General features: G+C 46.1%; 1 protein-coding gene across 1 annotated transcript in view; it reads left to right on the forward strand.

Annotated features, from left to right (window-relative positions):
• LOC144151356 (proclotting enzyme-like) overlaps window positions 1-25,870 on the forward strand; it is a 73,945-nt gene that overhangs the window by 26,312 nt on the left and 21,763 nt on the right. Inside the window, exons 4-9 of the mRNA XM_077682377.1 lie at window positions 1,405-1,538; window positions 2,562-2,787; window positions 5,533-5,663; window positions 17,060-17,184; window positions 17,874-17,924; window positions 22,136-22,221. Coding sequence (XP_077538503.1) covers window positions 1,405-1,538; window positions 2,562-2,787; window positions 5,533-5,663; window positions 17,060-17,184; window positions 17,874-17,924; window positions 22,136-22,221 — 753 coding nt within the window. The remainder of the gene's footprint in view (window positions 1-1,404; window positions 1,539-2,561; window positions 2,788-5,532; window positions 5,664-17,059; window positions 17,185-17,873; window positions 17,925-22,135; window positions 22,222-25,870) is intronic.

A 25,870-nucleotide genomic window follows, 5' to 3' on the forward strand; every position in this document is an offset into this window, starting at 1 on the left:
ACTGCCCTTCTTCGGACCGCCCCTCTCTCAACGCTGGCTAACGATAGCCCATATTCAGCATTAGCGTGTTAAGGTGAACAATGAAGCAAAGACCTTATCTAGCTGCTCGCTAGCTTGAAAGATGGCAGTGTGCCGATTAGCAGTGGTGCATCTCGTAACCGTCTACTGAAAAAAATTGCGTTTATATTTCATGTGATATAGTGTTTCGTGAGAATAGGAGTTACAGTATTACTTTTATGCCTAATTAAAATTCAATGCAAATATTACGCAAACATCTGTTGTAAGCTCAGCACGCGAAATATTTAACTTCTAAATGTTAACTGCTTTAAAATGATTCGTCACTGCAATTTTATGCAAATTTAAAATTTATGCGGTTCACCAAGCCTGCCGTTGTAGCTTGAATGTTCTCAAACTTTATGACTTCGTCAATATTAACTTATAGAATAATAATGATAATGGTGTTCATTATAACCCTCTACTAACAAATGTAGCTTTCATAATACACGCGACTTCAATTTAAAATTTCTGAACTCACTTCTAAAAACGCACCTACGGTCTGTTGGAGCTGCAACACGTCATATTGGCATGCGTGTTATTGGGTGATTGAAGTGGAGGGTAGGGTTAAGACGTCGAGGCTAGATGGAAGCAGCTGATTTAGCGGCACACAGCATATTTAATAACATATGATGGTATGAATATGAATATATTTATACACGAATAACATATGAATATATTTACTAAGGCCAAATTGTGACCCCTGACCCAATCATGAGGCAGAGATGATTAAAAGGAAAACAATGGGGTGGAGTGCACTCGGCGGGCATTCTCAGATAATGAATGGCAGCCTATCATTGTCCCTGAAGAAGAAAGTGTATGACAGCTGCATCTTACCGGTACTCACCTACGGAGCATGCAGAAACTTGGAGGCTCACTAAGAGAGTTCAACTTAAAATGAGGAGGACCCAGCGGGCAATGGAGCGGAGGATGTTAGGTGTAACATTAAGCGACAAGAAGGGAGAGGAGTGGGTTAGGGAACAAGCGCGTGTTAAGGACATATTAGTAGAAATTAAGAGATTGACGTAAACAGGGCATGTAATACGAAGGCAAGCTAACCGTTGGTCATTAAGGGTAACAGAGTGGATCCCTAGAGAAGGCAAGCGTGGCAGGGGCGACAGAAAGTTGGATGGGCAGATGAGATAAAGAAGTTTGCGGGGATAAATTGGTTGCAGTTAGCACAGAACAGGGATAATTTGAGGTTAATGGGAGAGGCCTTTGCCCTGCAGTGGGCGTAGATAAGCTGCTGCTGCTGCTGCTGATGATGATGATGATGATGATAAGGCGCGTTTAACTCTCACTGGTGACACTGAGTTATGCTCTCGATGCTGTTGTGGTGGGTACACGCAGGTGAAGCTGGGCAGCCGTGTGCGCCAGGAGCAGGCTCGCATCCAGGTAACGTTCGAGGTGTTCCTGATGGAGAGGAGCGCCTTCTGTCACAAGGACGGCCTAGACCTGGTCGACAGGACCGGAGAAGTGAGAGCGTAAGGACAGGAGGGCCAGCCAGTTTCAAGCTCGCGAAGGATAACCACATTGCCGTGTCTTAACATCTCAAAAGATGTTCCAAAGTGTTTCCTGCTTTTTTTTCTTTCCATTTGGTCAAAAACGCACTCAAAATTACAGAGCGATTAGAACAAAGGAAAAAAAGAAGGGAAGGAAGGAAAGAAAGAAGGAATAACGTTCCATTTTCTCATTTGTTTAAAAATAATTTGTACCGACCATTACTGTGGTTCGTGCTGGGAATTCAGCGCATATTGCATTCACTGTGAAAAGACATAGCTGTGAAATAGCATGCGCATTTCAATTCTTGTTCAGCGATTTTAGATAGAAATTGCCTGGGCTTACACTTTTTATTATGCATTCCAGGCAGTCCTGGACTGTTTGAATTTATATATGTACGTTTACAACAAGCAAATCAGAAAGTATGCATTGCTGTAGTAGAACATCAACCTTGGCATAATAAAGAATTGTCAAACGCTTTTTATCACAGAATTCTATCGAACAAGTTACGTGCATAAAAATAAACGTAATGGCTCATTCATAAAATTACGGAATTTTTCATGTAGGGAGCGTCTTAGGGCCGCATGGCGAATTGAATTAAGCTACGTAACGGGAAAATAAAGGCCAGTAGAGCGACCTCAACACTGAGGACGCGGTTATTTAAAAGTTAGCAAAATATTGCAATGCTTTTTTATGGCGTTAGTTGGAAGAACCGAGGTTCAGATTCACATAGCTCATCTCACGAAAATTCCAATCGAAACAAAAGTATTCATTATTCTTTGTGGTTACGTAATTACACCTAGCTTAAATGCTGTGACAAACTTTTGTTGCATTCTGCTCATCGAAGAATTCGCGTAAGCGCAAGTCAAATGAGGCGGTCACATGGTAAACGCTAGTAGATGCTTTCGTGCGCACAATTTCTTTTGTAGATAAAGTACACCACATTTTGGGGCCTTTTTGGCAGAAAGTTGGCGTTTCAATTCGGTTCGTGCTCTCACTGAACGCAGGTATTGCGGTCCTCAGAGCGGCCGCAACTTCCTAATGGAGGACAGCATCATTGTGATGCGGATGTACACGGACGCGACCGGACATGACCGAGGGTTCAGAATCCGCGTCAGACTCTATCAGTCGCCATGCGGTGGTTTATTCAGGGACCAGCGATCTGCCTTCATCACAAGCCCGGACTACCCTTACAGCTACGGGGCACACAGGCTGTGTGTTTGGCGGATTGAGGTAAACGCAAATGCATTTTTAACTAATTTGCCCTTGATTTTACGGAATAAGAAATGGCACTTGCGTGTTGAAGCGGCCGAACAGTATTAAAAATACTGGCCGCCAGAGGAAAGGGGCTGACTGTCATCGAAGCAATGGAACACCGATATTTTTTTATTGAAGACCAAGCAAAATATTTCTTGCAGAAGCCTTGAAATCTATATCTTTTGAAAAGCAATACAGGGACACATCGACTTGAAATTAGCACGACATTCTTCTCATACCTAGGCGTTGTGATGGGAACTAAGTGAAAATAGAATGGCTGTAATGTGTTTGCGACGCAAGCGCCAAAGGAGTAAAACGTCACTAATAAAGAATAGCGTACACACTTCCAAAAAAAGTCAGAGTTCGAGAAAAAGTTTCGACATTTGCTTTCAAATTTTACTCATGATTTTCGCCACTGTTTCAAAAATAGATAATATCCTATGCAAGGAATAATTATGTAAAATTAAATTTTCCCTCACGCCAGCGTGCAGACTTTCTTCATGGTGGAGCTGCGAGACGCCTTAAAAAATAAGATACAATGGTTATAGTAATGTTGTGTGTCCGCAGAAATGGATTAAGCGGTTTAAAGGATAAAAGTAAATTTATCAAAGTCAAAGGTGTGACAGGTTGAACGTTCCTTAGGAACTGTGGCCGTCTTGGACGAGGCTCGAATACTGCCCGTCTCCGTAATGCCCGCCATACTCACGAAGCTGTAGTCGCTCGAAGGGCAAATTTGTAGCCATGGCTACAAACTCAATCGTCGGGAAGCCATGGTTTTGGCTGTTTAGCCCCCTTCGCTTCCACCACTTAAGTGTTTTTTAGCAATGAATGTTTGACAAACAAGAATTTCTTGGAAGTTATATAACCTAGGAATAGGGTTGTAAACTGCTACGCTCCCTCAGCAAAAACTAATGATAGTATATCAGCTACTCTTACTTGACCATCAAGGCGTAAAAATGCTTGAGGTTTTAATATGTCATGAAAAAATGATATATTTCTTGCTATAGATGACAAACCTTGATTTGTTAACGCACGGAAAATCACGCGGCCAATTTGATTTCTATCAAATAGGAATTAGGCACCAAATGTCTTACCGGTGATATTACCTCCCAAAGCATAGCTGTAACTTTTGCGCACAAAAAACGAGGACTAAACGGAGACACGAAGACCAGCGCAGTGCAGTGCAGTGCAGTGCAGTGCAGTGCAGTGCAGTGCAGTGCAGTGCAGTGCAGTGTTTTTGAGCAAGGTGAACAGACTTGTGAAAGCAGAGTTAGAGGGAAGGGTGCTCAGAATTTTCAGATATGTTGACGATTATTTGGTACTAGGCAACTGCACAGAAATAGAAACGTTCAGTGCCCAGGTAGTTGACATATTCACCTTAGGAGGGGGAGGGCTAAACTTCACATATGAGATGCCAAAAGAAAAATCGTTACAATTCCTGGATGTGCAGTTCAAAGAACACCACTTGTGTTGGCAGTATTCACCACGCACGGAGAAACCACTCTTAGAGTACACGTCTGGCCACTCAAGGATAGTTAAGAATGGATAGTAATGGGGTGTCTGAAATCCGTTCTCGACAAAACCTGCAAACACAGAATGGAAGAAGCGTTTGGTGCGCAGAGGCACCGTCTTGAAAAGGCAGGGTACCCAACGGCGATGTTCTAAGAGTTAGCGAAAGGCTACTAAATACGAGTAAAAATGGAAGGTAAGGAGAAAGAAAAAAGAGCCGAAAACAAGGACAAGAGCATGTCAGTAATTCCTTACGTGCACGGTTTGTCTCACAGGCTCAAAAAAGCCGCTGCCAGGTAGAACGTGAATGTGTTTTTTTCTGCCGAAAACAAAGTGGGACGCGTGTGCCCGGCGGTTAACAGACTGTACGAAGAAAGGGCCACCAGCAAGACTACTAAATGTACTATGCGTCACACGTACAAATTTTTGGAATGCAGAAAAAACGTTGTGTACAAGATTCCGTTCACATGTGGGAACCAGTACGTTGGGCAAACGAGCAGATGCGTAAATGTAAGGCTCAGGGAACACATGTCCAGCCTCAAAGGTCGGCTATACACGCATCTGGCTGCGCACAATGCGCAGTGCACAACAAAGAAGTGCGAGCCGTTGTTTGACCTAGCGACGACGGAGTTCCACCACCAAGACAGGACTACAAGAGAGATAGTGGAAGCCTGGCAGATGTCGAAATTAAAGGAAAGTGCATAAGTAAACCGTCAGTAGCCCTGTCGGATAAGGAAAATAAGTTGTTAGATGACATGAGATAATGCAAATGTTACAGTGTGTTTTTTTCTTGTGTTTGTGTGTATGACGAGATGCGTACACTTTTGAGCATGCGCGGGTGATGTCAAAGAGGGTATATATGTGTTGAGTGATGAATAAAATTTCAGTTGTTAGTCTGCGCTGGTCTTCGTGTCTCCGTTTAGTCCTTGTTTTTTGTGCGCAAAAGTTACAGCTATGAATTGTCACCAACTAGCCCGCCTTTCAGTGTTATCCCAAAGCATTTTAAATGAGGTACACGCGCTTGGCTCTGCAGTGCCGTGCCACCGCCACGCCTGCTGTCAAGAATGTGTAGTATGTTTTCAAAGTCACACAGACTCAGCTATTGGGGGAACGTTTCATACTAACGAATATGTCTTGCCTGTTTTACCTAATAATTTATAACGCCTCATCAACGAATATTCAAAGGCGCGCTTGCAATGTGTTTCATTTTAGACCAGACCCGAAATGAGAATCAAACTCACCTTTACTGGCTGGTTTGACATCAGGAGCGACAACCACGAGACTTGCTTTATGGACTACATAGAGATAACCAGAACAGGAAGCTTTGAAACCGACTCGCACAGGTAAGTTTCATGTCATGTCATGTGTCGACAAGCATTTAGAATACATTCTTGGTCCTAACTAAACACCTAAAAAAAGATCGTCTAAATGCAATGACGCATTCCAATTTTCCATGCCGAAGCCCACTGTATATGGATGGGGCTTGGCAAAGCAATTCCTTCTAAAGCATTTGTGCCATACATGCTGTGAAAGAGAAGTTCTTTCAAAATTGAATGAGTTTTGCAGAGGCACCCGCGAAAAAAAAAACGTGTACTGCATGAAGACATATGCCGGAAGTCAGAAACTGATTTTAAAAGTTGGATGGCGATTAGTTGGATTCGTACGATACTAATGTGTCGCCAATATTTTTTCCCGGTTTCTCCATTTTTGCGGGCACGGGATCCGCGAAGAATGATCACGTACTTTGTGACCACATTTTGGGTGCGCCGCCGCCACTTTTTTCGTAAGGGACACCCAGGCAGGCTTAAAATTCAAAAGTCCATCCTGTTGTCACTGAAGCAACGCTTAAACAGTTCGTGAGGGCAAGCACCAAAGAAAAACCAATTGGAACGCACTTCACAACGATGCTAAATATGCGCGACCCACTGCCTCGAGGATATGCACATTGTTACACCTATGCTAAGCTTTTTGTAATTGTATAGGCATGCAAAGGGGTAGTGTAGCGGAGGGCTCCATCGCAGGTAGAACGTGTGGCGAGCAAAGTATGATGATGATGGTTGGATGTTAATGGCGCAAGGCCAACTAGGGCAAAGAGCGCCAAAACAGTGGTTAAATATGAGAGGTGAGAACTTAGACACTGAAATCAATAAGCAAGAACAAAAGTAAAATCAATAAAAGACAGTGAGGATGGCTGGTGTAAAGGGCCAGATTTCATGATGCGTGATAGGAAATGAGGTTTAAAAACTTGACGTCGGACAAATACTCAAACACACGTTTCACGGAAACAATGGCGTCATCACCTAGGAAAAACGATGGATGTAGGGGGAGATGTTGTCTGTAGAGTTCTCTGAAATGTTTGTGTCGTGTTGTGTGAAGTGCCTTGCATGTGATTAGTATGTGCACTACGGATAGGGCCTCTCCGCACCTGCCGCACTGGGGTCTAGGAGATCCCGTCAGCAGATACGAGTGCGTCGCATGGGTGTGCCCTATCCGTAGCCTTGCCAAGGCGACTTCTGTGTGTCTGTTGTGTGAGTCAGTTGTGTACCGTCCCAAGTGTGGCTTTATTAAGTGTAGTTTGTTGTCTGTCTGTTCGTCCCAGTGTGTTTGCCATGTTCTGCGCAGGTGCTGTTTTATGTGAGGCTTGAGGTCTGTATATGGTACGCTTGTTATGTCGACAGTGTTCCTGAGTGCAGCAGCACCGGCCCTCTCGTCCGCCAACTCGTTCCCAGCGATCCCAGCGTGTCCTGGGACCCAGCAGAGGAGCAGCCGATGCTCCTCCGCATACACCGACATGATAGTGTTGAATACAAGATTAATTATGTGGTTTTTGGGGGGTTTATGCGATGATAATGCGCGAACAACACTCAAAGAATCTGTGTAGATGATAGAATTGGGAATTTGATTTTCAAGGATATGTCGTACAATCAGTAAAATTCCGTACGCCTCTGCTGAAAAAATTGTTGTGTGCACGCTCATGGTTCGGGCTGCATTGAAATTTGGACCATGAGCAGCGCACGACACCATAGTGGAGGTTTTAGAAGCGTCACTGTAGAATTCAGCACGTGGGTATTTGAACTGCAAAGAAAGAAAGTGCTGAAGTATTGCAGCTCGCGGTACCCGATTTTTGTCAAGCTTTATAAAAGAAAGGTCACAGGACACAGGGCGAACTTGCCAAGGCGGTAAAATGTTTAAAGAGGATGACCTGTACACGTCTAAAAACGAAGCACTCAGATCCGAGGCTCGCTCTCTCGCTCGAAGTGAAAAAGGCGGAGTAATGGACGGGCGATTTACAAACAGCACAGATGTGGATGTATCGTTAAGGACAGGATAAAAAGGGTGGTTATTCTGAGATGAAATTTTAAAAGCATAAAGCAAGTCCATGTACGTTCGCTGGTTCTCAAGGCTCCACTTATTACATTCAACATATAGACTCTCGACAGGGCTAGTGCGAAAAGCACCCGACGCAAGCCGTAGCCCCAAGTGTAGTACTGGGTCAAGCATTCGCAATGCTGTTTTACTCGCCGACCCATATACCACACTGCCATAGTCCAAACGAGACCCAACCAAAGCAGTATACAAGCGCAGCAGGAGTTCTTTATCGGAACCATAGGATTGGTGTGAGAGAACCTTAAGGATATTCATTGTTTTAAGACATTTTTGTTTTAGTTGTTTCAGATGAGAAATAAAGGAAAGTTTTTCATCAAGAATTATACCGAGGAACTTGTGTTCTTTTTTGACCGGAATCGAGACACCATTCAGTTTGATGTCTGGATCTGGCCTGATCCCACGCCTTTTGGAAAACACAACACAAGTGCTCTTGACTGGGTTCAGCTTAAAACCGTTCTGATCTGCCCAGCCTGCTAGTTTGTTGACACCAAGCTGGACTTGGCGTTCGCAGATTGACATATTGCATGATTTAAAAGAAATTTGCACATCATCTACATATATTGTACAGGAAATGGTTCGTGGCAACGCCTTTCGAAGTGAGTTCATCTTGACAATGAACAATGTGCAGCTCAAAACGCCGCCTTGAGGCACGCCGTTTTCCTGCAGGAAAACATTTGAAAGGGCAGTGCCAACTCTCACACGAAAGGTTCGCTCCGCCAGGTAGCTACGAAGTGTATTAAACATATTTCCCGAGACACCGAAGGCTTTTAGGTCGCAAAGTATCCCGTATCGCCAAGCGGTATCGTAGGCTTTCTCGAGATCAAAAAAGACCGTAGCACAAAACTGTTTGTGGACAAAGGCATCCTTTATATACGACTCAAGGGCGACGAGTTGGTCGTTTGTGGATCGCCCCACCCTGAAGCCGGCCTGGCAGCTCTCGAGAAGACCATTATATTCTAAGAAGTACACGAGTCTCCTGTTAATCATCTTCTCGAGAAGCTTGCACAGGCAGCTTGTGAGGGCGATGGGTCGGTAACTGGCGGGAGAAGACGGGTCCTTACCCTCCTTCAAGAACGCCACTACAACAGCCTCCCTCAAAGATTTCGGAATGTGCCCCGACAGCCATATGTTGTTGTATAAGTGTAGGAGTGTTTCAAGAGTATCTGGGTGTAGGTGTTGTATCATTGTGTATGTAATCTGATCTGCGCCTGGAGCTGAAGGTTTACATGCGCTCAGGGCAGCCTTCAGCTCATAAAGAGTAAATTCAGAGTTGTAACCAGATTTTGACCTGTTATTATCATGTAAGTACTTCTTTTCACAAGTGGTTTTATGTCTCAGGAAAGTGTTTGTGTAGTGTGCAGAGCTGGAAACGTGTTGAAAGTGTTGTGCAAGTGTGTTAGCCTGGTCTTCCAGTGTGTCCCCTGTTGTACTAACCAGGGGCAGGCTGTGTGTCTGTTGTCCTTTTAGTTTTCGTATTCGTGTCCAGACTTTGTGTGTGTCTGTGTACGAGTTAATAGATGTAAGGAAGGTGCGCCAACTCTCTCGTTTTGCCTCACGGCGCACACGTTTTCCTAACGCCTTGGCCCGTTTGAACAAAATAAGGTTGCCCGACGTGGGGTACCGTCGAAGGATACCCCACGCCTTGTTCTGGGCCTCTCGCGCCCGCCTACAGTCCTCATTCCACCACGGCCTCCTCTGATTGCACGGAGCACCAGAGGCGTGGGGAATGGACTTCTCAGCGGCGTCGAGGATGTGCGCCGTGAGGAGTTGGGTAGCTTCTTCAACGTGTAGGTGTTCAATGGATGTGTGGTGTAGTTTAGATGTTTCTGTAAATGTACTCCAGTTCGCTCTATCTTCATTGAACCTGTTATGGGAAGATGGACTGCTCGGGCCTTTACCTAAGTATGTTAATGTGGTTGGGAAGTGGTCACTGCCATATGGGTTAGTGCCAACGTCCCATTCTAGAGATGGAAAGAGTACTGCAGAGCCAATCGCCAAATCGAGGTGTGAATAACTATTGTGTCCTATATTATGGTATGTAGGCTTGTTTGTATTGAATAGACATGCTCCCGAAGATGTTAGATATTTTTCGATAAGGCGACCTCGGGCATCTGTGCGAGCAGAGCCCCAAAGAGAGTTATGTGCGTTGAGGTCGCCTAAAAGAATGAAAGGTGTGGGTAGCTGATCCATAAGGCCCTCGAAATCCGAGCTCAAGAGCTGGAAATCAGGAGGGATGTAAACTGAGCATAGAGTTATTAGCCTATTGAAAATTATGGTACGAATGGCAACAGCCTCAAGGACGGTCTGTAACAGGATAGAATGACACGCCAAGGACTTTCGGGCAATGATGGCCACACCCCCGGAAGATGTACCACCATCAACCCTGTCCTTCCTAAATACCTGGTAACTATTCAAAAAGTTTGTATGTCTGGAATTTAAGTGTGTTTCTTGTACACACATGACACTTGGCTGATTGGAATGCAGTAACTCATAAACATCATCAAGATTTTTAAGAAGGCCTCTGCAGTTCCATTGTATGATATTTTCTCTTCCCATTATTGAAGTTTAGATCTACTGGAGTATGTGTGTGTTTACGTGTCGGCTTTCGGGGCTTGTACTCTTGGAAGGGGCTTTTTCATTTTGTCTACTGACCTGGACGCCGGAGCCCGTTCCCTCCGCTGTGGTGCATGCCGGAACGGCTCGACGTCTAGGTCGTCATCTGAGGGCAAGGGGGTGCCCAGCGGACTGGGCCCCCTAGACTTGGACTGGGCACCCTTTGCGGTGCCCTTCGTTTTGGCCGCGACCGCCGAGGGCGTCAGGAGCGCCCCGGGTGGCACAGGCGGTGCGGCGGAGGTGGGAACTGCTGCGGTTTCCTCCAGCTCCATCTCCTCCGGGGCCTCGCAGGCGCTTCGGGCCGGTGGAGAGGAGGAAACAGTGGGTGCAGCAGCATCCCCACGAGACGTGGTTGCCACCACAGCCGCTGCTGGCTCAGCGAGCGGTGCGGGTTGGGCTGCCTGAGGCAACCCAGAGGGGGGCGGGGGCGGGACCAAGTCCGACTCGCGGTACTGGGTCCCCGCCGAAACAAGACGCCGCTCCGCCCCCCGGCGAGCTGCGTCGGCGTACCTCCCCAGGGGGAAAGAGGCGAACCTCTTTCGCGCCTCGGGGAAGGAGATGTTCTCGGTTACTTTTACGTGAATTATCTTCTTCTCCTGGTGAAACTTCTCACAGCTGCGGGACCATGCCGCGTGCGGCCCCTGACAGTTTGCGCAGGTGAAGGTGGTGGAGTCACAATTTTCAGTGGGGTGGTCGTGTGCGGCGCATTTTGCGCAGGTCTGTTTGCCGCGGCAAGAAGTCGTAGCGTGCCCGAACCGCTGGCACTTGTAGCAGCGGCGCGGGTTAGGTATGTACGGACGTACACCACACCTAATGAAACCAGCATTGATGTGCTCAGGAAGTTTTGAACTGCTGAATGTTAAGACTACGTGCTTTGTTGGTATTTCTACATTGTCGCGACGGATGGTGATTCTCCTGACAGCTGTTACGCCCTGATCCTTCAGGCCGTCCAGAAGGTCGGCCTCTGTTTCACTTAGCAGATCTGGCTGAGATATCACCCCCTGCGAGCTGTTGAGGCTGCGGTGGGGTTTGACAGTGATGTCCAGATCTGCCATGCGGGTTTGGGTCAGGAGATTTGTGGCTTGCTGCTGCGTCTTGACTTCAACCAACACTTCGCCTGTTCGTAGTTTTTTCGCTTCGAAAGATTTGCCAATGATTCCTTCAAGGAACTTGGAGACGAGGAATACAGATTGGGAGGAGACGGGTTTGGATTTGTCTATTGATTCGAGGACCAAAAAACGGGGATAGTTGTCATGTTTTGGAACGTTGATAGTTGGTAGGGGTGGAAAGGAAACTTCGGTGCGGCCCCTTTTCGGGGGCCGATCACGTCTGGGGGGGGGTTTCGAAAATGCCATATGATACATTGAAAAGCAGGGAGACTGGGGTACTTTCTTCTTTGACCTTACCCTGGTAGCCAAAGAGGTCCCGGAGCTCCCTGCCTGGTAGACAGACAGGGAGCCCATCCGCCGGAGCTTGACCTGGGCTCCGACGGCCACCGTTCGTGGTTTCTAACCCTCCACCTATAAACACATTGCCACGGTTGGATCCAGCGTATGTTTGGGGGCTCGGGGTCCGCAGTATCGCCAGTACCGTCACCAAGATTGCTCAAGGTGCCCCGTGCGGGGTGGCGAGCAAAGTATTCTACATGTATCGATAGAAACAATGTCTAAGCGACGTGTAACCTAATGGTCGCGGAAAATGGGCAAGAAATTTTTCGCATTCGTTCGAGTTCAAATGCGCACGAAAGCCCATACTAAATTGTAGAAATCAGCCAGAAACTCTTTCCTAACCAGATAGTTGGGCAAATTGGTGGGCGCTCATCACTAAGAACAGCGCGAATAAGACGCGGCACGAGATGTCGAGAAATGGACAGGACAGCGCAGCACTCGCAACTATTTTATATGGGAAAGAGACATGGCGCTGTCCTGCCCGTTTCTCGTTATCCTGTGCCATGTTTTTTCGCGCTGTTCCTTAATTATGATCTTGCCTGGTCCTTGCGCGACAAAATGGCAACGCAGGGAGGCACAAAGAAAGTGGTTATGGATAGGAAATAATTGTACAAGTTACAGAGAGGACTAGCGGAAAAGACATCGCAGTTCAAAAAAGAAATCACGTGTACAAATTTACAAGATTTACAAATGAATTGGTGGAAGCTAAAACACGATGACCTGTGCTGGCTGCCATCAAACACACCAAAACACAGGACGCTTCTACTGCATTCCTTCCTCACTAACTTGACAGGGCACTGCCACACGTTATCCCTCTTCAAGAGAGTGATCTTGATTCTCTTGTTTCTCAGCAAGAGCGGCGTCATGTCACTGTACCCAATTGTTCGCTGATAAACGGCATTTGCCAATGCTCATGACAACAGGGGTCGTTATCGGGGCGTCATTCCACTCGTCTTGTTAGTGAAGAACGGGAGGAGGCTGACCACAAGGAGTTGGTTACTATCAAGCAGGACAACTTGGCTGGTTGCATACGCGGCATAGTTGAAAAAAAAAAAAAGACTTAGTAGAAAATGCTTACGCGGCGCCTTGCGGTACACCGAACCCATTTAAAGTCCGCTTCACTAGTGTACACAAATGCATTGCTAAAAATACATTTTTTCAGAGGAAATGTAGGCAGCTTGATGTAAAAGTAGCACTTCCCTAGGGGCTTTTAATACAACCCTTCATGAGACCGCATGTATTCGTATAAAGCGCTACGCACTGAGCCTCCTGCAAGTCGGCTTCATTACACTGTGTTACTGTGTCAGGAAAATACTTTTATGTGCAATTTATACATTAGGACAGGGGTCGCCAGCTCACAGCAGTTAACGGGCTGCAGTCCCCAAATTTAGTCCAGCAAGAACCGGGAAAGCAAAGACGGTTGAAGCGAAGGCGGGAGAGGGGGAGGGGATCAACAAAATGTCAGTTAACGCTGCTATTTGAAAGAAACAAGTCCTTCCCCACATCTTGTAGATATGCCGGGTCATTTCTGAATCGAATTTGGCGCCAGTATTCGAGAAACATATCGATACCGATCTCAAGGATGACTAAAATCTGGACGCCGATTCTGAAATACAAAATATTTGTTCCACGGTGGTGCTTCAACGCATTCTGACCGCATTGAGTGCCTCACAAAAAATGCTTGAGGCCAGACACGCCTGTGTCGCTTAATAGAACAAAGCGTTAAATCGCAATGAACGAGAAAATAATGCGAGTGCCATTTACAAAATTCACAAAATTGTATTCCTCGAGAAGCACAGTATTGCTGCTATTTTTTCTAAAGAAGCTGGCTTTATTTCTGGCATTGCTTGGCCATGACGAGAGAAGGCATGTTGCACGGTGACTATCCTCGAGTCGATAAGTCATCCTCGACCGGATAGCTGATTTGTTAATCTTCACCAAAGAAAACAGGTGTTTACACAAGTAGGTGTTTCCGAACATGACAATGATCCTGGCAGCCTGTTGACGAAGCACCGGGAAGCGTGCATCGTCAAGACACTTGTAAAAGTCTGGCACGCTCACGCCCTGAAATATCTGCTTGAACGAAGTATTAGCCTGCAGCTCGGGCGCGGCGTCATCCACGGGAACCGAAAACGGCAACGAGCAAATTCGGAAATCATCGGCGAGGCTGGGGATGTCTTGGGAGAATTCCTCGAATTCTTTTTGGAGATCGTGGAGGAGGCCAGCGAAGTTACCACATGATTGTCTATCCATGTTCTTTAGCCACTTCAGGGTTAGAAAATGATCAAATTTCTGTAGTCTCATCTGACGCTCCCAAAGCTGCAATGTAAGTTGAAAGGCCCGAATGTCGTCATACATTCTTGTTGTCCGTTTGTTTGTTCACTTAAGATTAACGTTGAAGCAGCTTAAATGATCAGTGATAGCAGTGATACCAGTGAGGAACGCAGTATTGAAGCCACTTATCATCTAGCAGCTCAACAATTGCCCTGTTCTGGCTCTTCACGAAGGCGTCAATTTCCTCTCGGAGATCAAGAACTCGTTTCAGCACCCTTCCACGCCTCAGCCATCACACCTCTGTATGGCACAAAGTTTCACCATATTCGCTGCCAACCGCTTCTAAAAAAGATACAACTTGGCCGTAGTTAAGAGCTCTCGAACGGATAAGGTCACTGCGCTGAACGTAATACCCATGACGCCCTTCAATTGCCGAGACTTGCTGCGCAGCGTCTTTTTGGTGCTAAATGCAATGAACCGCGGCGAATGGATTGGTGATGCCAAATACCGCGATCTTCATCTGCAATCGACCAACAAGCCCGCTCTTGCACCCCACCATAGATGGCGCACCGTCTGTAGCCAAACGATAATCCAGCGTGTTCGACCACTCCTTCAAGAACAAAAAAAAAAAAAAATACCCGCCTCTGTAGCCGTGCCTTTCAGTGTTATTAAGTCCAGGAAGGTCTCAGTGATACCTTTTACAAAAACAGCACATTCTGGAGTGTCTGTAATGTCGGTGCTTTCGTTAAGTGCAATTGAGAATGCTTCAAACTCGTAGCGTCAGTTCATTAATCATTTTTTAATATTTTCGCTCATTTCATTATGTCTCTGGGCGGCAGTGTTTGGAGAAACGCTTATTTTGTAAATGTATTTTTCATGCCTGGGAAGGCCGCGTCAGCAACTCCAAGCAGACACTGTTTGGCGAACCACCTCGAGTGAAGGGCTTGGATGACTTGGCGATAAGCTCAGAAATAACGAAGCTTGCCCTTAATATTTCGTCACTTGCATTGGCCGCCTTTTAAAAGAGGCCTTGCTGCTTTCCCAACGAGGCCTTCAGTTGAGTTACGGTGTGCTCTCGAGCCTTGCCAGTCAGAGAACCCTACGTCTCGTGATGGCAAGACATGAATTGGCGTAGAACACCACATTCCTACGGCACAACCACTGTTTGGTGGCAGACTAAGTACAACACCTTGTCTCTTGATTCCGTGAAAAAATAAGGCAGTTGCCCAACGCTCCTGAAAGCACCTCTTCTCGTCTTCCACTTTCGTTTTGCAGACTGCTTGGACAACGACATTGCGGCCCGCTTGACTTCCAAGGCAGAAAGCTTCGTTGTTTGCGGATCTTACAAAAAAATAGTAGTAAAGACACTAAGTGCCACATGCTACAAAAATAAAAAAAAGTTATCTAGTATAGTACACCCTTTTCCACTCAAACAGACCACCTGTTAGATTCACGGAGGCGACAGGCGCGTAGGAACACAATTATGTAGTGCGCGCTGTCATGATTGGCTCATGGCGCTCCTACCTTCCACAGTGCTGCCAACAGCTCGTGAGATTGTGGATAGACACTTAGTTTGACGTCTCAAGTTAGCGCACACGCAGAGATATAGAGTGTTTGATATTTGGAATTGCGCACTTTCGAAGTGCAAGGTGCAGTCTTTTCCTCAGCGGCGCGATGTCGCTCTCTCACAGGCCAACGCTACGACACCCCCCTAAACGCACGTGGACGCAATGTTGGCGCCAAAACCCAGAGTCCGACGCGCGGCTGTGCCATTTTCGTCACATCTGGAGCGCAATGCGCACTGTAGGACGTCTTATTTCAAAATGCGAATGCCCTAGCACTTTTCAAGAATAGTATTTCCTAATGCAGCCAAAGTTCGCGCGCCAAGCGTTAAAGACCGACAGAAGGGGTTCCTCGTTAGCGCACAAAGAATTGTTTAGGCATTTCTTTACGGAATCGCGGTACCGAAGGGCCGTATGATACCTTCAAGTGAAGCCACATATAAAGCGCTGTGGGTGTCATGATGATATTACGCCATAATACACCATATATTGCACCACATTACACCATATTTATTATTATACCCTATTAAACTCCTATAACGCCGTAGTAATGATAATGCCTTTTCGGTAGGGGCGCCGAGAAGTGCGGGCTTCCGCACAAATTTTCACGTCTACACAGGCCTGCAGCGTATTCGATGGTAAAACGCTAGGCTGAGCTGGCCATGGGTTGTAAAGGGCCCGCAACAGAAGACTGCAGCAGAATTACCACTGAGAATAGGTATGTATGGCTCCAGCGATGGGGTGAGAAGCATAGGGAGAAAAGTATGCGCCCGGCTAGTTGTTAACCTAAAAGGGAACCGTATGCGCTTGTCATTTCTTTCTGCACTCGTCGTTTTTGCGCTCGACCGACGAAATTATCGAATCGTCGTGAGGGGCCTTCAGTGTGCTGGTCCGGGTTTTAAGTGAAGAAGACTTCACTCTATACTCCTGAATTTCGCGGAACCTGCACAGTGACAGCGCGCAGGGCGTTGTGTCATTTTAACAAATACCACTTTACTAGTGAGAATTTTGGACTTCTTCCTTCTCTCGCATAGCAGACGACACGGCACCGCCATCAGTTTCATCAGCATCTACGAAGCGGTGGCACGCACTCGAAATCCCTTATTCGAACTTGACGTGTGCTCTCCGCTCTCTAACGACGGCTTGGCAGCCGGAGGATCTCGAAGTCTACTACAGCGAGCATTAGAAAGGGTTTCAGAATTCAATTGTAGGTCACACGCGTAATACCTTGATCGCAAAAACTACGTATTACGAAAGTATTAGTGAAAAAAAAAAGCAGGTGACAAGAAATAGCCACAAGACTGTACAAACTCAAATCCTGAGCGTATGCGATCATTTGACAATGTCGTGGATGGCTGATCAGACTATGTGAAAGGACAACCGCGCGGCGACACGAGAAAACTGCATTGTTAGCGGCGTGAGGAGGGAATTTTAACGTGCCCTGTCTTGCTGCAGGTACTGCGGGCAGACGCGGCCGCGGACCATTGTGTCCAAGACGAACCGCCTGGAGCTGAAATTTGTGAGCGACTGCTGCGAAGAAGGACGCGGCTTCAAAGTGCGCTTTGACGTGGTTCCAGCCAGTGAGTTCCGCACAACGAAATCAAACACTTCAGAGAAAATTGTTTATTTTGGTGCAAAGACTAAAACGGGTAAATTATTGTGAAAAAGCCACAAGCAGAATAGAACGAGTAGATGCTACTAGTGCGCAAAGACGTCCATAAGTAACGGGGTTACTTTCACGGAAATACATTATCTAAAAGTAGAGGCAGGTTTGTTCACAGCTACTAAAAAGAACTCGACCGAGGCAGGATTTCAGTGCCTAATTAAAAAGTAAAGTAATAAGTAAATATTTTTTTGTAAATATGCTAACTCACTGGGCATATATCTATAGGTACGAGTAAAAGTGCAAGTATAATTAAAATAACACCCGAGAAGATAGAATATATAAAAAGGGGAGATATTCGCGCTTGGAATAGCACCACCAGTTAGGGTTGTGACCTTCATGTTGACCGTTGCCATGTGTAGAAAATAAAACCAAACATAGTTTCTTTTTTCCCCTTTCGGGAAGGGGGCGGGGGGCGGGTAGTATTGCTACAGTGGCTGACATGTACGCCAAAATAAGCACGTCGCTTAATCCGGGAAACCAACACGGTTGTCGTGGTAAAACTTCCAGATTGGGAACTGCATATTACTGTCGGTGTTTTGTTCTGTTCGTGTTCAGCTCAATTAGGTTTCCCTATGTGTGCCAACTTTCACTCCTCCACTGCAGGGTCTGTGGTGCCCCCCGCTGCCACGGACAAGTACGTTCCGATATCATGCCGTAAGTAAGTAGAAGCGTTCCTCAAAATCAGCGGTGCAGCATCTTTGCAATGTATTACCAAAAAAAAAACACCATTCGTAGTGTTCTGGGAGAATCGAAGAGAGGCAACCGTGCTGCACACGCTTCACACAATATGTTTCTGGAATGCAACACACATTAATCACGATAGCAAATTTGACTTATGCCGTTGGTAAGCTCAAGTTTCTCCGTGGAGACATATCACACGATACTTTAATTCAATTCAATTTCATCCAAGCAAATTACGCGCTTGTTCTTCAGCATGCAGTGCGCCAGTATGCATGCAGTAGCTGCACATACGGCGGCGATCATTACTGGCGCTGGTTAAAACATGGAGTGTGGGGGGAGGGAATGTGGCGCGGACAAAAACAGGCTCCCTGCCCTGTCGCCCGAGTCTCAATACGCTGATTACGACTATGCAGGAATACAGCTCCCAACCGTTACGTAACAGTTACTTCCTCTTCTTGTCACAGCATTAGTTTTCTCGAAAACTTTCTTTCAGCATAGCAATCAAAATGCGCTATGGTGATATTACGCCGTTGTGTTTCATTCCAATATGTGGTTCACACATCCGGCCTTGGCATATTGCAAGGTGGGTCGAACCCTCTCATTCAGGTTTTTTTTTCCCTCCCTGAAGCTGCTTATAGCTTGGTTAACTCTAAATAACACTTGGAAATTCTCGACCACCGCTTCTGCATCTTCTAGAAAAAATTTGGGCAGGGCCTTCGCAGCGACCAGGGGAAAAAACACTGCACAGCAAAAGTAATTTAATGATCCTCGTCGCAGTTTCTTTTTGGGCTTTTCTTTCCGTTACTCTGCAGCGCTACAGCGGAAGGCCCTGCAGGATAATACGCTATAAATGCTGTCCATTCATGGTCCATGCGAAGCCAACAGAAGCAGAGATATGAGTCACAGAGCATGGGTCATGTCAGAACCACCGCTCAGCCTGGTAACTACAGAAGCAGAGCCACGATCTTTCTGTTTTAATAGCAAAAAAGAGTTCGGGTAACGGTGACAAGAAAAAGAGCAAACAATGCGAGAGCTCGTGTTGTTTGCCCGAATTAACAGGATGAGTCCGGTTCAAACGGGCCTAATGCAGTTGTTGGCGCCATTCGAGCCGACATCGCTAGGCACGTCTTTGTTTTTGTAGTATTTGGATCATAACGGGACAGCGCAAGGCAAAATCCTATTTTTTACCTTTTGGTTTTGTCCTTCAGGTATTTTTTCGCTCTACATCGCCGTTTTTACCCAGGATGTCTGTTCTTTTTGGTGAAAAGATTCCGACGAGAGTGTTTGTATGAGTGAATTCTGTGTTCTTGGTTAATGTAATTCCGCTTTCCTTCAAATCTGGTGAAGAGTACGTGAGTGCAAAACGATGAGGATGTAGTGTATGAATCGTGTAGCCTGTTGTATTATAGTTCGGAAAGGATTTGCCCATATACTTTGCCTTCGAGCTTGTCTCCTACAGCACCAATGTAGCTGTAACTCTTAAATATTCAGATGATTCAGCAGTTCCTGCTGAAGAGTGTGCCAATGTTTTTAATGCTGTATTTTCTTCTGCAATTTCGACTTGTAATAATTTCAACTGCTACCCTGATTACGAAAGTCCTCATGCATGTTCCATGGAACCGATTGTTTTTGATAATTATGGCGTTGACTGTTTAATTGGTAAACTGAACATTTCCTCATCATGTGGTGTTGATAATATAAACTCAAAATTTTTGGCTAATGCTAAAGTGTGCTGTCCTATTATCTTGACCAAACGTTTTGCGCAGTCGGTTGAAACATCCTGTATCCCCAATGAATGTAAGATCGGGAGGTGGTCCCGTTGCACAAGTCTGGGGACAGACATTCTCCAAATAATTATTAACCAGCCTGTGCTATAAGACAATAGAACACGTCATTTATTCTCATATTATAAATTCCTTGTAAAGTAATTCATTTTGCACTAAGTTTCAACATTGGTTCCGAAAATAGTTCTAGTGTGATACACCGCTAATATGCTTTACGCATGATCTTCATACTGTTCTTGATCGCTGGTCCATCACAGACTGCATATTCCTCGATTTATTAAAGCGCTTGATAGAGTCCCTCACGAATTATTGCTTTTCATACTTTCAAACCTGAACCTAGACCCTAACGTATTTGCATGGTTGCACTGTTTCCTGACTAACCGTTATCAATTTGTAAATGTCAATGGCACTAATTCGGCTTTTTCTCCAGTTAATTCAGGGGTTCCAAAAGGTTCCGTTTGGGACCAGTGCTGTTTTTAATATACATAAATGATTTACCAACTAATATTTATTCATCTGTCAGCCTTTTCACTGACGATTGCGTGATATATAGGGAAATTTCCAGTTATTCTGACGCTATAGCACTACAGTGCGATGTTGACCATGTTTTGCAGTGGTGCGAGCTCTGGCAAATGAAACTCAATATTAATAAGCGTAAACGCATGCGCATTTCTCGAAGTAAGACCCAATAATTCTGTTACTTTATTAACAATGTTCCACTTGAAGATGCCCCGTCCTATAAATACCTAGGCGTGCACGTACCATCTACCCTGTCCTGGAAAACTCACATCAATTATGTTGTTAACAACGCCAATCGTACGTTAGGGTATCTCCGGAGAAACTCTAAACGGGCTACTACTTCTTTGAAATTGCTTCTCTATAAAACATTACTTCGTCCAAAATTGGAGTATGCGGCCACTGGTTGGGATCCGAACACGGCGTCCCTGTGTTCCGAGTTAGAAAGCGTTCAGAATCGAGCCTCGCGTTTTATACTTTCAAATTATTACCGCACACCCAGTGTTGCATCTATGAAAGAAAGCCTATCTTTGCCTCTTCTTGAACATCGCAGAAAAGTGTTTCGTTTATGCTTGCTCCACAAGATTTATCATTGTAATCCCATCCTGCAGAAGCAGGTTGTCCAGTCCATCTTACATGTCGTCCCGGATCGACCATCAGCACAAAGTTCACGTCCCATGGCGTCACACAAACCTATTTCAGGATTCCCTTGTCCCCAGCACTTGTGCAAGTTGGAATCGCCTTCCTCGGTCCGTAGCTGAAATCGGAAATGAGATTACTTTCGTTCAGCCATTAACCTGTTTCCATAACAAGCTGTTATTTGTAATGTTTATTGTTATTGTTTCGCTGCTTTTGTCTGTATTATTGTGCATTTCGCACTCCCCTCTGTAACGCGCTCGGGCCCTGAGGATAACACAAATAAATAAATAAATAAATAAATAAATAAATAAATAAATAAATAAATAAATAAATAAATAAATAATGTGTAAGAAACATAAATGGCGCCAGTGGTGGTTCGATCCAGGAAAAAAGCTCAGTATACCGTAGCCGTAATCATCATGCTGCTAGCTAATTAGCTAATGAATGGTAAGCATTAAAACATGTATTCGCACGCATCATTCTTGGAGAGAACAACCTTTCTGTTGTTCACAAATCAAGCACTGCAGTCTTCTTTCGTCAACACAACAAAATACGTCTTTCCACGCCTCAACGTGTATTTGCTGGAGCTTATCCACACGACCACTGTGGACGCCTTTCCCACGCCACCACACACGCGTTGTGAAACGAAATTCCCTCGCAATGACGAAGCCATCACAAATGTGAATTGCGCACTCACCCGCATCTGCCCTCGCATGCGAGTCTGCGCTTCCGTACACTGTTGGAATATATCCTGCATCGCAGCGCCGGCGCTACACTGACGTGAAAATGTTTCCCGCTACTGTACCCCTACGCCACGTGGAAATTCGCTCGACGCGGGGACCCGTGGCGGTGACATCGTGTCCTCATTTCACGTAATGCGACAGCCACTGAGTGTTTTGGTGGCGCTCGCGGGGTAGAAAGACATCATCGACTCTCGATATTTCACTTTTATGCATGGCTGGAAAAAAATGACGGGAGTGGTGAGGGGGAGCAGCGGCACATGAACGGGCCAATAGTATTTTCAGGAAGCGTAACAATTTTTCCGCAGAGTGTACAGCGATTACCCCACAGCTGCCTACATGTGCAATAAATGGTAACTTGCGGTGAATCCTCTGTACGCAATGGAGCCAATGTACGGTTCTTATGCTTTGAATAACCCTCCATTGGATCTATCCCTATTTTTATTAACATAAGTAAGGTCAGCGACCACTGTACATCGACTTAGCTGTTCATTGTGTCTTTCAGAATTGGCTGAATGCGGCACTCCCCAGATGCTGATTCCAAGGATCGTCGGTGGGATGGAATATTACGCGCACAAGCATCCCTGGCTGGTGAGTTGCGATTTTGACTCTGGGCTGGGTAACATGTCCCGAACGTGCACTTTTCTTAGCATTAAACCTTCTTTCACGTTTGAACCTTCCTCGTGTTTCAGTGAGAAACTGATTTCTAAGCATCAGTAGGAAATTGAGTGTGTGCTGTGAGTTCGTGGGTGCGTTTGTGCGTGTGCGTGTTGGTGCTTTTCCAACCCAGCTCACATGGTGCTGGATTTCCCAGCCAAGATATTTCTGTGTTATTGGATTGCACACATTAACGAAACAAAACAGGATCAACTAGGACGTGATCCAAAAGAATGCCTGGCAGTATTGTGTCTTGGTGGCTGCCCGGCAGCGTGCACGTGATTGGCGGAGAAAGCGGCTGTGTCGCGATCGATGACACCCTCTCTCCCCCTGCAGAGGCGAGCGCCCAAGTCACACGCTCTCTACGTTTTCCCGTGTTTCGGCTGCTGCTGTGCCAAGCCATCTCTCTCCCAACTCGATTTCCCATTTCTTTTCTAGATCCGGCTCGAGTAAAACACCGGTCCTCAACCCTCCTCCTTCCTCTCTGCCCTGCGAATGCACGCAGGGGATGCATACAGGCGGTTAAACGTAAACAGCTTCGCTGCATGCATGCAGCGCTTCAATGAAAAAATGCCAGGACAACCTGCGTTTTGCCGGATCAAACATTGAGGGGAAGATACCAAGACGCACATGATCTTCCAATAGCCGTATTGCAAAACGCATTGTCCAACAACATTTTGGATGTGCCATGGAAAGCCGTCCCTTAGTTGAAACAAAATTTTACAGCAAGGCCGTACATGGGTAGGATCCCCGAGGTTCTCGTGCCGGCGACAACGATTTTCTAAGAGCGTGTGTTCAACGTACGGAAAAATTCATTACAATAAAAAAAAAACAAGGCAGCTTATAATGACCCTTAATTAATCCACGTATTCATGGAGGTTGGGGCCAATACTACACCAGGGTGGCCAATCCTGCTCTGGTGAGGGAGCGCGTTACCGGCAATGGTCGCCGGGATCAGGCCGCTCCCTCCCAAGGCCCCCTTCTGCAATTCCAGCAACACAAGGATTTATTTTTTAACTGGTTATTTTTATTTTTTGCGGCACCGGGATTCTGACCATGCTCCTTCTGAACGCGAGGCGGATGCTCTACCTGTAATCTACCGTTGCAACTCAGTGGGCGTAAGGGTTAATGGAGAATACCTCAGTAACCTCAGATTTGCTGATGACGTCGCCTCGCTAAGTAACTAGGGGGACGAATCGCAAAGCATGATTACCGTACTACTCTGAGATTTGAACAATTATTGAACAAACCTCACATTTGTCCCAATCTCATATTTTAAATGAGAAAGACCAGAGTGGCTGCTTGCGGGAAGCTGGCTGCGACTACGAGCTGGCTGGCTATGGCATGTTGCGAATCTTTCATATTTTCGGCCGAAGGCGGGACAAAACACGGTCCAAGAAGCAGGCTGCCGGGACGGCAGGACCCCAGCAGCAAAACGGGGGTATGTCCCGCCTAAATCGGGACGTGGGGTCACTTTGTGCAAACCAGTTATGGAGCGAATCATTCAGCAAAAAATAAATCAGTGTTGATTCTTGACAACACAAGCTGTGATTCGTGACAACACAGACTGCGGCGAAGGATGTATTTATACGCACGCCAACTGAACACACTACAAACACTTCGTGGGTCTGTCACTGCACCATTGCCTCTTTTGTGTAACGAGACGCTAACCTTTTATCCAGCAAAATCTTCCTGAACTTGCACTCAAACTGCACTCGAATTTTCTACAACTTAAAAATAATGCCACCCAATAGTACACATGAAAGAGGGCGAAATGCAAAATACTGCGTTTCAAACGTTAACGCGCGCGACGCAAACGGCTCGCGACATTGGTGTGTTCGGAACCAAAACTACCGAAACTGAATAGAAAAGGCGGCCATTACCGGCGGCCGCACGTGACGCACGTGATGGTACGGACGCGGCCGCTCAGAGCCGCCCTCAAATGCGCGTGGTAGAGTCGCGTTTCGCACTGTTATTTCGACAGAATAACTTCGAATAACGTTTGCCCAGTTTAGGCGCATTTGACATGGTTAGGCGCACTTTTGACATCGCGTTACTGTCTATCGAGATGAAGTAGACCGTTCGACAGTTATTTTTCCACCAGAATAACTGTCGGGGTATTGCGTCGGGGTATTGCGTCGGGGTATTGCGTCCTTGGCATTGCGAGTAAAAAAGCGGGTCCTGATTTACAAAGTTACTTGCTCGTACGATATCGAAAAGCAGGTTTGGTTCACTTCACCGGTGCCTCGGCTATCACATCGCTCTCTTTGAAGGGAACAAGCTGCACGAGGCCGGAGATCAATCACTATTTTTACTATACATTACGTGCAAACAGTTTCAGTTTTGCGAATTGCCGGCCAGTATTCTTCGCCTTGCTGTACATCGAGAATGGAATTACCTATAAAAGTGGTCTGAAATTATGAGCCAGCTTCCACAGCTAAATGATGAACTAAAGCACGAAAAAAGTTATCTGCCGCTGTTTTCTACTTTCCCCACAGACATGCTCTTGAAAATATCTTACTTTCATGTGAACTAAATATAACGATCTACATAAGTAACTTAACTTAACTTAACTTGGGAATTGAAAAAAAATCTAGTTTATTGTTTAGGACAGGAGCAGGTTGGTTAGGCGATGGCCGATATTTGTGCGGATGTATCTATTACCACGAGCAAGGCTGATCTTGGATCACTTACCGAGTGAGGCAAAAGTCGCACAAATGTTTATACCCGCGTGTGCAACAACTCCAGTTAGGTCGTCAAATTTTTGGAAAGGTCTAAGGGATGGAGGTGGCGTTGGGCCAGCCCAAATATGGCAAATATTGGACGCAGAAGTGGAAGTGGTCAAGAACTTATGAGATGCTTTTTTTTTTCTGTGATAGATGCAATAGGAATAACAAATGTAAGGCAATTGCGCGTTTCTGATAATTTTTTGGGGGCGGGGGGGGGGGTACAAATATCTTCAAGTAAAAAAAAGATTTGCTTACTCCAGAACGCTCACAAGTGCGTGAATAGTTTGTATGCTTCTAATCTCCTTTATTGCATTGAAAAAAAAGGTGGCGGGAATTGCTAGTTTTAAACATGTGATCGCGACGGCGATACAGCGCGGTGGTATAGCAGAGAAACCCCGGGCGAACGCGTCCCTGCGCCCGGCGGAGTGCCGTGCAAGTCGTCGGAGAAGCGCGAGCTCCAGGGGATAGGTATACCTCCGTCACAGGCCGCTCGGAACTTGTTTCGGTGACTCCCCGCCAGGGGCAAACGTCGCCTGCTCGGAGATACTTTGAACGACGCTACCTCATGTTCTCTGTGCTTACGAAGCTTAGTATTTCGCCATGGTGATTTTAGGAGCACAGACAGCTTATATGGATCCAGTTTGGACAAAGAAAAATTTGAGTGCAGTTGGCCTTTAAAGACGGTACACTAGCGTCACGCTCGGCCATTCGATTAAATGACCTTTTCATCCAGCGGCCGTGCCACTAACTACTCCTTCATCACTCTCTCATGCGCAGTCGGATTGTATTCGCAACCCTATCGTTCCGTCCCCACGTTAGCCCCAGTGCCTCTCATGGTCGTCGCTTTTATACAG

Source organism: Haemaphysalis longicornis, unplaced genomic scaffold (assembly GCF_048455015.1).
Source record: "Haemaphysalis longicornis isolate Haplotype H1 unplaced genomic scaffold, Haemaphysalis longicornis Haplotype H1 scaffold_9, whole genome shotgun sequence".
Taxonomy (NCBI): domain Eukaryota; kingdom Metazoa; phylum Arthropoda; class Arachnida; order Ixodida; family Ixodidae; genus Haemaphysalis; species Haemaphysalis longicornis.